Here is a 13106-nt window from a genome sequence, read left to right on the forward strand (position 1 = left end):
CCTTTGGGTTATAAATCTCCTATGCTCCCTCCAACAACTTGCCAAGAAATTAAAGCAGATATCATTACTGTTTGACACATAAGGAAACTGAAAACAATCATTTACACAATGTCTTACAGCAAATTAGTCTTGGAGCAGAACTAAAATCTGTATGTCTTGTCACTGGACTCGTGTTATTGCACTGAACTGCCTTCAAATGTTATGATAGAAACAGAACAATGGTAGCATACCTTAGTGGCAAGAATCAAGAAGACATTTATTTAAATGAAATGCTTTTAATGCTTTTAGTGAATCCACCAAGATTACCTTTTAGTCATTCTTCCATTCATTTAATATATATGTGTTGAATTCTTGCTTTCCAATTAGCATTATGATAGGTGATAGCCTTTTGCTTTTGAATAAGAATCATTTGACCAAAGTGAGTCTTATGAAAGACAAAAAGAATAAGAGGACCATGAAATTCACAGCATCCTGAGTGGTTTTTAAAAACTTTTAAAAATTTTTTGGTTCTTTCTGAAATTGCAGTGACACAAAGTCTGATCTAGTTTCAGCACTAGAAGTAACTAATTACGAATCCGCAACTAACCATATTAATCCTCATCCACTGATGGTGGGAACTGAATGGTATAGCACTGTAGAAAACAGCCTGGTAGGCCTGGCGCCACGGCTCACACCTGTAATCCCAGCACTTTGGGAGGCTGCCGCGGACAGATCACCTGAGGTCAGAAGTTCGAGGCCAAACAGGCCAACATGGCAAAACCCCGTCATTACTAAAAGTACAAAACTTAGCTGGGCATGGTGGTGGGTGCCTGTAATCCCAGCTACTCAGGAGGCTGAGGCAGGAGAATCACTTGAACCTGGGAGGCAGAGGTTGCGGTGAGCCAAGATCATGCCACTGCACTTCACTCCAGCCTGGGTGAGAAAGCAAGACTCCGTCTCAAAAAAAAAAAAAAATAAAGAAAAGAAAACAGCTTGGTAGTTCCTCAAAAAGTTAAATACAGAATTACCATATAACCCAGGAAAATCATTTTAAATTTTCCTTTCTAAGATCAAGAAATGCCTGGAAAGTGCTCTGCCAGCCCAAACACTCTCCCTCATCCAAAAGTCCCCAAGGAGAAGGCTATGTTCTGAACGTCTGTGTCCCTGCAAACTTCGTATGTTCAACCTAATCCCCAATTAGTATTATGAGAGTGGGCCTTTGGGAGGGGATTAAGTGATGAACGCAGAGCCTCATTCATGGAGTAGTTCCTCATAAAAGAGGTCTGGAAGCCTGCTCGTCCCTTCCACCATGAGAGGTCACACAGAAGCCATCATCTATGAGGAACAAGCCCTTGCCACATCTGCTGGCCTCTTGATCTTATACTTTCAAGCCTCCAGAACTGTAAGTAATAAATTTCTGTTGTATGTAAGTTTTTCAGTCTAAGGTATTTGTTATAGCAGCCAGTATGGACTAACACAGAACTGTTTAGAAAAGGGGCGGGAGCACTTTGTGAATTAAAGCACTACTCTATCAATAGCTGTCCAGCCCCAGATCTCCAAAGAAGCGCCTCGGTAAAAGAACGAGGTTGAATTTACAGCTGAAGTTTGAGAGCTAAGCAGCGCTTTTTAGTTAACACAGATTAAAAACTGGTGGGCCAGTATGCTCAGGCTTGCTTGTGAAAAAACAGTGTTGAGCTCAGGCAGGTCCCGAACCCATTGACCCATCCAGGTGCATTGAAGGGAAAAGACAAGCTCCTGCAGACGTTCTGTCTACACCACAGAGGCTGGAAACAGATATGCGAGCAAAGCATGGAGAGCAGAACATTGCTTTTAAGATAAACTCAATGTTCTGAGGCTCATTCGATGTCTGAAACTTCTGCCTATTGAATTTTTTTTTTTTTTTTTTTTTTTTTTTTTTTTTTTTTTTTTTGAGACGGAGTTTCGCTGTTGTTTCCCAGGCTGGAGTGCAATGGCGCGATCTCGGCTCACCGCAACCTCCGCCTCCTGGGTTCAGGCAATTCTCCTGCCTCAGCCTCCTGAGTAGCTGGGATTACAAGCACACGCCACCATGCCCAGCTAATTTTTTGTATTTTGAGTAGAGACGGGGTTTCACCATGTTGACCAGGATGGTCTCGATCTCTTGACCTCGTGATCCACCCGCCTCGGCCTCGCAAAGTGCTGGGATTACAGGCGTGAGCCACCTCGCCCAGCCTCTATTGAATTTTTAATGTATCTTCTTTGGTGTTAGAGTAACAGTGAGCTGGGAATAAAGCGGGTGAGAATAAGCCAGGCACAGGAGACGTGACCAAAGATTTTCTTTCAATACGTACACTTTCCCCAGTCACTTTTCTCAAAGATTTAGGATCTGATCTTGAGCACTTGGCTGACTGATCCTCCATTTTGCATGACCTTGTAGTTGAGTATATGGAAGATCTGGATAATTTCATGTCTTAAAGCTCCTCCTGTGTATTTTTTTCCCCATTTAATGGCCCTGAATTCTTTTTTTTTTTTTTTTTTTTTTTTTTTCTGAGATAGGGTCTCACTCTGTAGACGAAAGTGAAGTGCTGTGGTGCAATTACAGCTCACTGCAGCCTCGACCTCCCAGGCTCATGCAATCCTTCCACCTCAGCCTCCCAAGTAGCTGGGACCATAGGTGCATGCCACCATGCCAGATTGATTTTTAAACTTTTTTGTAGAGACAGGGTCTCACTATGTTGCCCAGGCTGGCCTTGAACTCCTGGCCTAAAGGGATCCTCCTGCCTTGGCCTCACAAAGTGCTGACACTACAGGTATGAGCCAATGCACCTGGCCCCTGAACTCTTATACAGAGATAATTTCTTAAAAACTGAAAACACACTTTATTCCTTTTGGCCCCTAATCCATATGTGGCCTAATAAACTACTGATACTCAACAAATGTTTGCTAAACGCTTTAATACCATTATTTGGAATGATATTGCCACTGATAGTAATTAGAACAAAAACACTGAGTGCTTCCCTGAATCCCTTTGGCCTGCCTCCTACTCCCAGTCCTCTGTCAACCCTTCTGCGCAGTTCCTGCTGAGCCGAACAAGAGACACACATGTCAGCCTCACAGCTTAAACAAAGAGCTACAGTGAAAGAAAAACAGCTGAGCCAGCAGGAAGCATAAACAGAGGGGGAGGTGTCAAGATAGCTATTTTTAAAGCCGATGTAGTAAATAAACCCATAGGCCTTAATAAAGCCAGGTAGCTCTTTTCTTGAGAAGCTGGCCTATGCTCTAAACTTGTCCCACAGTTTGCTTGATCCTCTGTTAGAACAGCATATTTGAAATTTTGGTAAGGACAAACAAACACTGGGGCAGGGGAAGACACGTCCTCATTCGTCCTCATTCTTAGGTTTTTTTTCTCACAAAGAAAAATAGGAAGCTTGAGAACCATGAAAACACAAGGCAGATAAGGAATCACAAAATATGTACAAAGTGTTATTGTTGTCTATTAAGATACAAATGGATATATCATGAATTTGATAATGATTCCTCCCCTTTGGATCTTATACGCATCCCTCCTGCTGGCCCTCAAAGTCCTCAATTGTCCCTGTCACCTTAATCTCTCTTTCCTATTTTGCTCTTACTCTTGGATCTGACAAAACAGAAAGAAAAATGCTCTGTAATTATGAGCACATGATGTGCCTGGAACTGTGTTATGAGTTATCTTAATCAACACAACACTTTAATCTCCATCGTTGAAGAGGAAACTGAGGCTTACAAATTGCAATGTAGGATAAATTCCCACCACCTGAATGGCCTGCATAGCTCTATAGGATCTGGCTCCTGCTTACCTTTTGCCCCGAACATCGTGGTCTTCTACTGTAACCCGGTTTTCTTGGGGTGCTGGTGAGGCACAGCTCCCCTGAGAGAATGCTGTGGGTTCTTGTTCTCCAACCTATTAAAGAATAAGCGGAGGGACCACTGCAGTTACGCTGTAGGCTCATAAAAGTAAATATTGGACCCAAGGAATGTTGCAGAAAGATGATTTTTATTTAGGTAGAGAAAAGAGAAGGAAAGGAGAAGAAGAAAAAGACTTCCACGAAGAGTGTACAAGGGGATTCCAGAGAAAATCCGGCCAGGTGTGTGGATACGGACTTTTATCCTGGGAGGAACCCCCACCTTCTCCAAGACCCTGGGCCAATGAAAGGAGTTCCTTAGAACTTCCGCTGGAGAGACTGACTGAGTTTCTTCACGCACCAGTGAAATTCAAATATAAACCATTAAATGTCCCGGATGGAGAGAGATGGGAGGGGGGCATGGTGCTGGGAAATTCTTGCCCTTAAAACTACGCCCCCTTGCGGACCTGGAAAGAGAACACATTCCCTCACTACCTCTCTTGTCCCCACTTCAGGCAAACTAACCTTTGAGTTTCTTGATCAAGTCAACTTCCATTCTACCCTAGGAGCCTTGGCCTTGTCCTCACCAATGAAAGACACTGGAATCCTCTTCCTCCACCCATGGTTCCTTCTAGTCATCTGGTTCTCCATAAACATTCAGTTCAAAGTACCTAATTTTTCCTTCAGAGTGACTCCTTGTTGTGGCCATGGAGGTGCACCATTCAGATGACGCTTCAAGGGAGCACAGCTGGCTGACAATCTCCAACTGCCCCATCTTTACATCCATTGCAGTGTTCACACGTAGGCCTGAGGCTGTCTCTTTCGAGGCTGTCCTGAGCCTATAGCAGAGTAGGGTAAGGGCATTAGAGCCAGCCAACTTCACAACTTCTGCCCAGCGCAGGACTCCTCTAATGAACAATATTTACTCAGGACTGGGTTGTGGGGCAGAGATCTCATCAGGTTGGCCAAGACTCTTCAAGCTGCATCATAACCTGTCCCAAATTCCCTCTTTCCTTATCTCCTTGTCCAGATGTCAGAGCTGCATCACGTTCAAAGTGCTCTCCAGCTACCCTGCTCCCACTCTCTCTTACCCTTCACAGGCACTTCTTCCAGTCTGTTGTTTGTCCAATTCTGTCTTGATGTCTGCTTCTCAAGAGACCTGAACTGGTGTACTCTCATAAAACACTGTTTCATTACTTGCATAGCATTTATAGCTGTTTTTATTTTATCCAATTAAATTGATCCACTTACATATGCATTTAATGTCTCCCTCCTACTACAGCCACCATCTCCCCCTCAATGTAATCTGTCTTATTCATCACCTTACTCCCAGTGCTAAGAACAGTACCTGGCTTGTAATTGTTCTTCAGTTAATATTGTTGAATGAATGAATGAATGAATACATTTAGAAGGCTAGATTTATATTCCAGATCCATCACTTCCTCTTTATTCAGTTACTATGGGTTTTACTATTCTAGGTTTTGGACATAAAACAGTAAGCAAGAAAGACAAAGTCTCTGCCATTTTGAATTTATATTCAAGGAAGGGGAGACAGGTAATAAACACATAATCACGAACATATATATGCTATGTGATAAGAGACATAAAGAATTATAGTGTGTAATAAGGGAATAAAAAGTGGTTACTGAGTAGTTAGGAAAGCTAGCTCCCTGATAAGATGACATTTGAACAGAGATTTGAATGAAATAAGGGAGTGAGTCAAGAGATACCTGGCTCAAGAGTGTTCCAGGCGAGGGGAAAATAAATGGAGGCATTTATGTTGGAGTGTGTTTGGAAAGTTCAAAGAACAGTTTGGAGGTCAGTGAGGCTGAACCACAGACAACAAGGTGAATGGCAGAAAATACTATGGGAAGGAACATGGTAAATCCTTGTATGCCATCATAAGGAATTTAGATGGGATTTTCCTCTATGTGAGATAAAAAGTGAGTGGATAGTTCTCCCTGACATTTTAAAGGATGTATCAGGCTACTAGGTGGGAAACAGTAAGAGATAAAGGTAGAAGTAGAGGGAGCAGAAAGCAGGTTATTTAATATTTCATAAATATCTCTAGTGCCTATCAGTAAATATGGTGATATTTGGTCAAATGCTGATTATACTTGAAGGCAAAGTTAGTAAGACTTCCTAACAGATTGAATAAATAAGGTTTGCGGGCAAGAAAAGAATCTAGAATGACTCTGAGTATTTGGCCTGAGCAAAGATAAAGGTGGAGTTGTTAATTACTGTGTTTTCCTTTGGTTGAGCTCAGCTGAACTGGTATAGTCATGGATAGGCAGAGTAGATGTAACCAGATTTTAGGTTTTTCCTGTTGAATACAATGGTGGGGGTGCTTTGAGGATATCACAAAAGAGTTATTATCCTTTTAGAAGATGGGATATAAGTTGCATAAGGAGAGATATTAGCACATGAAGGGCACATTAGCACAGTAGATGGAAGGTCTCTGTGGGGCTGAAGAATGAATGATAATGATGTAACAGAGGGTGAGATGAAAAGGTCTGAAGTGGTGGTCCGAAAGCGGGGTGGCCTGATTTTTTCCTTTGTACCACAACTGTATTAGTCTGTTCTTATGCTGCTAATAAAGACTGGGTAATTTTTTTTTCTTTTGAGATGGAGTTTCGCTCTTGTTACCCAGGCTGGAGTGCAATGGCACGATCTTGGCTCACCGTAACCTCCACCTCCTGGGTTCAGGCTATTCTTCTACCTCAGCCTCCTGAGTAGATGGGATTTCAGGCATGCGCTACCATGCCCAGCTAATTTTTTGTATTTTTAGTAGAGATGGGGTTTCACCATGTTGACCAGGATGGTCTCGATCTCTTGACCTCGTGATCCACCTGCCTCGGCCTCCCAAAGTGTTGGGATTACAGGCATGAGCCACCGTGCCTGGCCCCAAGACTGGGTAATTTTTAAAGGAAAAAGGCTTAATTGACTCACTGTTCAGGATGGCTCTGGAGGCTTGAGAATCAGAAGGAGCAAAGTCACATCTTACATGTAGCAGGCAAGAAAGCTTGTGCAGGAAAACTCCTACTTATAAAACCATTAGATCTCATCAGATGTATTCACAACCACGAGAACAGTATGAGGAAATTTGACCCTATGATTCAATTATCTCCACCTGGTCCCACCCTTGACATGTAGGCATTATTACAATTCAACATGAGATTTGGGTGAGTACACAGTGAAACCGTATTAATAGCAATCTCTTTTTCTCCCTTGAAAAATGAGTGGCGAGTGAAATGAAACAAATCCTATACCTACCTCTCCAACTACCATCCCATGTATCTACCCCTCTCCATGGTTAAGATTCTTGAAAAAGTCTTATTCAACTTTTGCATTCTCTGTGGTTCCTTCTTAATTTCCTACGGTAAGGCTCCCATTCACAACATAGCAAGGTAAATTTTTGTTTGCTGCAGATTTCTTTCAACACCACCTTGAAGCTAGCTAAAAAAGTCTATTCCTTTTGATAAATGACATCTCTTCAGTCATTTGTATCTTCTCATTCCTACATTAAATATCCCCAATTTCTTCAATTATTCCTTATGACATAGTTTGGAGTTACTTTGAAACCTCAGGCTCTCAGCTGAATGTGTTCCAATTTATCTCTTAACATTTGTCTCTTAACTCTTTTGATATATAATGTTCAGTATTATTCAGAAATAAGAAGAAATGAAGTACTAGTGGATGCTACATGGATGAACCCTGAAAACTTTATGCTAAGTAAAGAAGTCAGTCACAAAATACTATATACTATATGATTCCTTTTATATAAAATGTCAGAATAGGCAAATCTAAAGAGACAGAAATTAGATTAATGGTTGTTGTCTAGGACTGGGGAAAGATAAAGGATTGGGGATGATGGCTAAGGAAAACAGAGCTTCTTTTTGTGATGAAAACATTCTACAATTGATTGTAGTAATGGCTGCACAAATCTGTGAATATAGTAAAAGCCACAGAAGTATACACTTTAAATAGGCAAATTCTATGGCATGCAACTTACATCCCAAAAAAGCTGTTAAAAACAAACATGATACTGAAAAGAAAACGCAGTACTTTCGAGTGCTTTAACCTCTATCATTTCTATTTCACTCTGTATAAAAGAGAAGTAAATAATATCTGCTCCACCTCCTTGACAAGGTTGTTGAATCACATTTTTCGACATCATAATTATGTAAGTCATAGCTTGAGTGACTCTCGCCAGCTCGTATTTGGATTACTAACACAATTCACCGGCTGGTAACTCATTTGTTTTACATGTAGAGGTACGAAGGTTTTTAAATTTTTTTGTTTTTTAACATCTGTTACCCAACTTAGGAAAGAATGTAAGGAATACTTAGTACCCACTGTATCAAGTCCAACTCCTCACCTTAGCATTTAAAGCTGTCTTCCAACTTTGTCCCATACATCTTATCATTCTTTACCCCAACTTTGACCCACCCACATGATGTCCCATCATTCTTCACAGCCAAACTACTTTCAATTCTAAAACCATTGCTTTCTCTTTCATGTATCTTGCACATTAACTGTTCAGCTGGTTATTCCCCTCAAACAAAATATACGCTATTACGGCCTGAATGTTTCTGTCTCTCCAAAGCCCTAAGCTACAATACAGTGGTATTTGGCGTTGGAACCTTTGGGAGGTAATTAGATTTGGATGAGGTCTTGAAAGTGGGGCCTTTAAGATGGGGCCTTTATAAGAAGAGGAGGAGAGACCAGAATGCTTTCGAGCTCTCTCTCACTCTCGCTCTGCCATGTGAGGACACAGCAAGAAGGAGGCCATCTGCAAGGCAGCAGGAGAACCCTCACTGGGGAACTGAATCAGCTGGCACCTTCATCTTAGGTTTACCAGCCTCCAGAACTGTGAAAAATATATTCCTATTGTTTCCGCCACTCAGTCTATGATATTTTTAGGGCAGCCTGAACTGACTAATATATATACTTCTTGAAACTCCCCACCAATATCCTGTTATCACTTGCTTCAAATATTTCTTGAAAGTGTTCTTATCTTAGAAGCTCCCCCCATACTGATCAGTTTTATTACTCTTCATCCTCTTAGGAATTTGGCTACATATAAATCTAATTTGTTGGCCTTATTTGTTTATGTATCAGATTTAACTCACCTATTCGACTAACTTCAAAGGACAAAAGTAATGTCACCTATTTGACAAACTTCTGTTAGACCTTCATTTCCCCTAAACACAAGTTTTATAGACATTTCTACCAAAATTCAGCCTCCACTTCTTCTTTTGCTGAAACTGTTTTTTTTTTTTTTTTCATGCTCTGTCTGGTCCAAACTTAATAGGAAAGACTCATCATAAAAAATAATCCAGGACGGCTCGTGTTGAAATTTGATTTCCTTAAGTTTAATTCCAGAGTTCTGATACATATTCGCATTTAGAGTGCCAAGAATTAAAAGTGTAGAAGGTGACTAAGTACATTTAAAGATTGTTCCTTTTTGTTGTTATATTACAAAAGGTTATAGTTGAGGCAGATCTTGAAATTGCATCTCATCAGCCCAGCAGGTGTGACTCTCATAGGAGAACAGGAAAAGACTTGTCCCGTAAGGAGGCAACTCACAGTCTCTGCTAGCTCACCAGCCTGGTCTAAGTGTCCTACTTGAAAGCTATTCTGCCTGTATCATCAGTTCAGCCTCACCTTGGAAAACTCAAGCTCAGTTTTCCCAAATGATTTTTAGAGACTAAGATTTCCAGATGAAAACCAGGGAGGCTTTCCCAATTTTTAATTCATCAAGAAAGATGTTTTTCCTTACTACCAGCCCTATTTTCTAATCAGTTAACGCTTCCTGTGATGTCTGCAGAGGAAAGGTGTAGTGCAATTGACAGGAAGAGATGAGATCTTAAGCCTCTGCTCATTCATTCCGTGCTGAGTAGAATGCCTCCCGCCGGCCCCAGGAACTTATTTCCACAGACCAGTTAGAGCCAGAAGGATGGGGAGATAGCAGCATAGATCCAATCCTCGTTTCATGGGCAAAGAAGCTAAGGCCTGTAAAAATGACATGCCCAATGGTACAGGAGTTACAAACAGTCATAAATATTGGCTCAAAATTTGACATGGAAGCTTATGTGCTGCTCTAGAGATCTGTTACGATGTGGAGATTGGCTTGTGTTGGTGTGTTTTATTGCTCTTGTCATTTAAAAATACTTCTTGATTCTTTGTCTCCCATTTTTTCAGGTTCCGAGGAAATCCTTCAAAACGGGTTCTTTCGACAAACTGAGAATGGGAGGAAGGAGGGAGGGCTAGAAGGCAGGAAAAAGAAGCAAGAGCTACAAAGAAAGTTGACCTTGGTGCCCTTTCCCAGTCGCCTCCCCCGACTTTTCTGTTCTCCACTGTGCCCATCTCTGGTTTCACCAGGCTCCATTCCCTCCCCAGCTCTCTGTTTCCCACGGCCCTGAACCTCAGCTTAACAGGGTTTTGCATTTTGAAAACCCTCGCGTGGCTGCCGGCGCTGGGCGTGCTGAAACGCCCAGGACTGGCTTTTTTCGGCAACTTTGGCAGCTCTCCCACCCCCACCCAAAGGGGCAGGTACGCACAGCTCCCTTGGTGTGAGTAAACGGAAAGAAATTACCCCACTCCCGCCCAGGGCAGGAGGCCACAGCCCCGCCGGGCAGTGCCGTGTTCCGGGGAGGCTGCCAGGGGGCGCCGGGCCCTCGGGGGTGGCGCGGCGCCGGGGTCGGGGGCCAGGCGGGCGCGCGCACCCCTCCGAGGGGGCGCTGTCCTAGGGCACGTGCGCGGGCGCGCGCCCTGGGAGTGGTCGCGGGGTGGCGGGAGGGGCGGGAAGGGGCGGGGCCGCGGCGGCGCGCCGAGGCCGAGCTCCGCTGGGCTTGGCGAGGCTGCGGCGCGGCCACCGGCTGGAGGGCGGCAGCCGCTGTGCCCGGAGCTTCGAAACCCCAAATCCGGGACTTGGGGGCGCGGAACCGGGCCTGGAGCGGAGCCGGCAGTGAGGAACAGCCGCCCGTTGCTGCTGCCCCTCTGCGGACGGCGTCGCCCTCGACTCCGCTGAGGCAGTGGTGGGGGTGGCGTGGCCCCCGTCGGGAGGCGTTCGGACGCCCGCTCGGAGGAAGAAAGGGTTCCCCTGTGCTCGGAGCCCGCACCGGGCGCGGAGGGAGCGGCGGCAGGCTCTCGCTCTCGGCACCATGGGCTGCACGCTGAGCGCCGAGGACAAGGCGGCGGTGGAGCGGAGTAAGATGATCGACCGCAACCTCCGCGAGGACGGAGAGAAGGCTGCGCGCGAGGTCAAGCTGCTGCTGCTCGGTAAGGGCGGCTGGGCCGGGGGCCCGGGGGTCGGGGCGGACCGGGCGCGGCGCTCCGCGGTGACCGCCCCGCGGCCCTCGGCGTTGGGAAGCCCGGAGGGAAAGGGAGGAAGCGCCCGAGGAGGCTTCGGAGCGGGAGCTGTGTCGGGCGGTGCGGAGCCCAGGCGGTCCTCCTCTCCGGTGTCCGGCCTCCCTCCGCCCCAGCGGGCTCGGACTCCCCGCGGCAGGGCGGGCGCGTCGCTTCACTCGGCTGCCTTCGGGTGACCCCGCGAGGAGCCCAGGCGCGAGCCCGAGGCGGCGGGTCGCGTGGAAACCCTTTGCTTTGAAGTTTAGCTCAGCCTTCTAAAGATGAAGGGGCATTCGCGGCTGGAAAATAAAAGCACCCCCCGCCGCCAACCCCCTCCCGGAAAACCCTCCTTCTGTCGGCTGTGTTTCGACTCTGGTTTTCTCTTGCCCAGAGTGCCACGTTTGGTGAAATCGTTGCACCTTTTGTGGGGCCTCTGAGATGGGGCTGAAATGCCTTTCCTGTTAACTTCCTATGGCGACTCCCTAAGTGGTCACGGAGCACTGATTCCATGCACCCTGCGCTGAGCAAAGGGGCTGCGCTGGATGCTTGATTTTTCTTGCTGTGGGGACATGGAAGCCACCCAAGTGGGGTTGGGAAGCTTCGCTTTAGTAGTAGGCAAGGCAGGTACTCGAGTGATGAAAACCGCTGTGAAAAGAGCGAGAGGGTCACGCCAGACAACAGGGCTCTGTCTCCACGGTTTCAGATGAATGAGATTTGCGAGGTACACGCCAGGCTTTTTATTTGTTCTTAGCACTCTTCGGTTCGTGAAACGCTACGTGGAGGTCTTTTCCAAATGTTTGACGGGAAAGAAACTAAAAAAGAGTAAACCAGGATTTTCACTGAGGGAAGCATTAGGAAAATATTCGCAGGTTAAGATTTGTGAGTTAGGGTTTTCTTTTGTTTTCGTGTTTTTTTCTCACACTAGGTATTTAGGAAGATGAAAGGTTTCTCAGAATCTTCATTTGCATTTCCAAGGACTGCTTTTATTTTTATACCAGTTATAAAAAAAAAAATAGGAATGTTCCACAAACCTGTTTTTCAGTAAGCTTCTGTTTCATTGGTTTAATGACTGCAGAAAAAATGGTGGTTTTTTTTTTCTCCAATACTAGTAGGCTTGGGAGCAGCAAAGTTGGCATGACTAAAAGTAATAATGATCTGAGTCATTTTGCAAGTAAACTGTGAAATAACTTTGCATTTTAAAGACCTGGGTGGCTTTCACCCTCTCGCCCCCAACATAAATCTTCCTCAGTTAATACTGTCTGCCTAAGTTTTTGCATTAATAAGAAATACTGTGTTTTGAGGAGGTTAGGGTATCTGCTTCTCTTGTGAATTGAATGTGAGATAGATATTAAATAAAAGAAGAATTAAAAAGTTCTTGCAGTTTTTGCACTCCTGGTGTGGTACATTATTTCAGTGTATTTCTGTGTGACTCAGTTTGAGCCACCCATCCACCATGTTTAAAGCAATTGAAAAATGAAGCCTCTGGTGGTGGTGTTTTGTCCTTTAATTAGATGACTGTTAGGGGTGAACTAGTATAAAGGTCCCAGGAGTAGGCTTTTTCGTATGTTCAGGAGTGATCAGTGTGTCTTAACCTTAGCCCAGCTGGCATTTAGGATTGGGTAGTTCTTTGTTGTGCTGGCTGTTTTTGTTCATTGTAGGATGTTCAGCAGCATCTTTGGCCTCCACTCATTAGATGCTAGTAGCAGCCTTCCAATCTGTGAGCCCCAAAAGTGTTTCCACATAATGCCCGAAGTCCTCTGGGGGCAAAACAGAGCCTTAGTTAAGGACCACTGTTTTAGATTAACAGTTAAATATAATTGAAGGTATAATACAGAACCAAAAGTTGAATCTACAGTCATCATAGTGAGTTCAAGGAAAGATGTAGCAGAGGCCACATTTTCTGAAGAAATTATG

At 44.6% G+C, this 13106-nt stretch overlaps 1 protein-coding gene across 1 annotated transcript in view; it reads left to right on the forward strand.

Annotated features, from left to right (window-relative positions):
• Positions 1-10661: 10661 nt before the first annotated feature.
• GNAI1 (G protein subunit alpha i1) overlaps positions 10662-13106 on the forward strand; it is an 84841-nt gene continuing 82396 nt past the window's right edge. Inside the window, exon 1 of the mRNA XM_039472878.2 lies at positions 10662-11126. Within this exon, the coding sequence (XP_039328812.1) occupies positions 11009-11126 (118 nt within the window). The 5' untranslated portion in view covers positions 10662-11008. The remainder of the gene's footprint in view (positions 11127-13106) is intronic.

Source organism: Saimiri boliviensis, chromosome 10 (assembly GCF_048565385.1).
Source record: "Saimiri boliviensis isolate mSaiBol1 chromosome 10, mSaiBol1.pri, whole genome shotgun sequence".
Classification (NCBI taxonomy): domain Eukaryota; kingdom Metazoa; phylum Chordata; class Mammalia; order Primates; family Cebidae; genus Saimiri; species Saimiri boliviensis.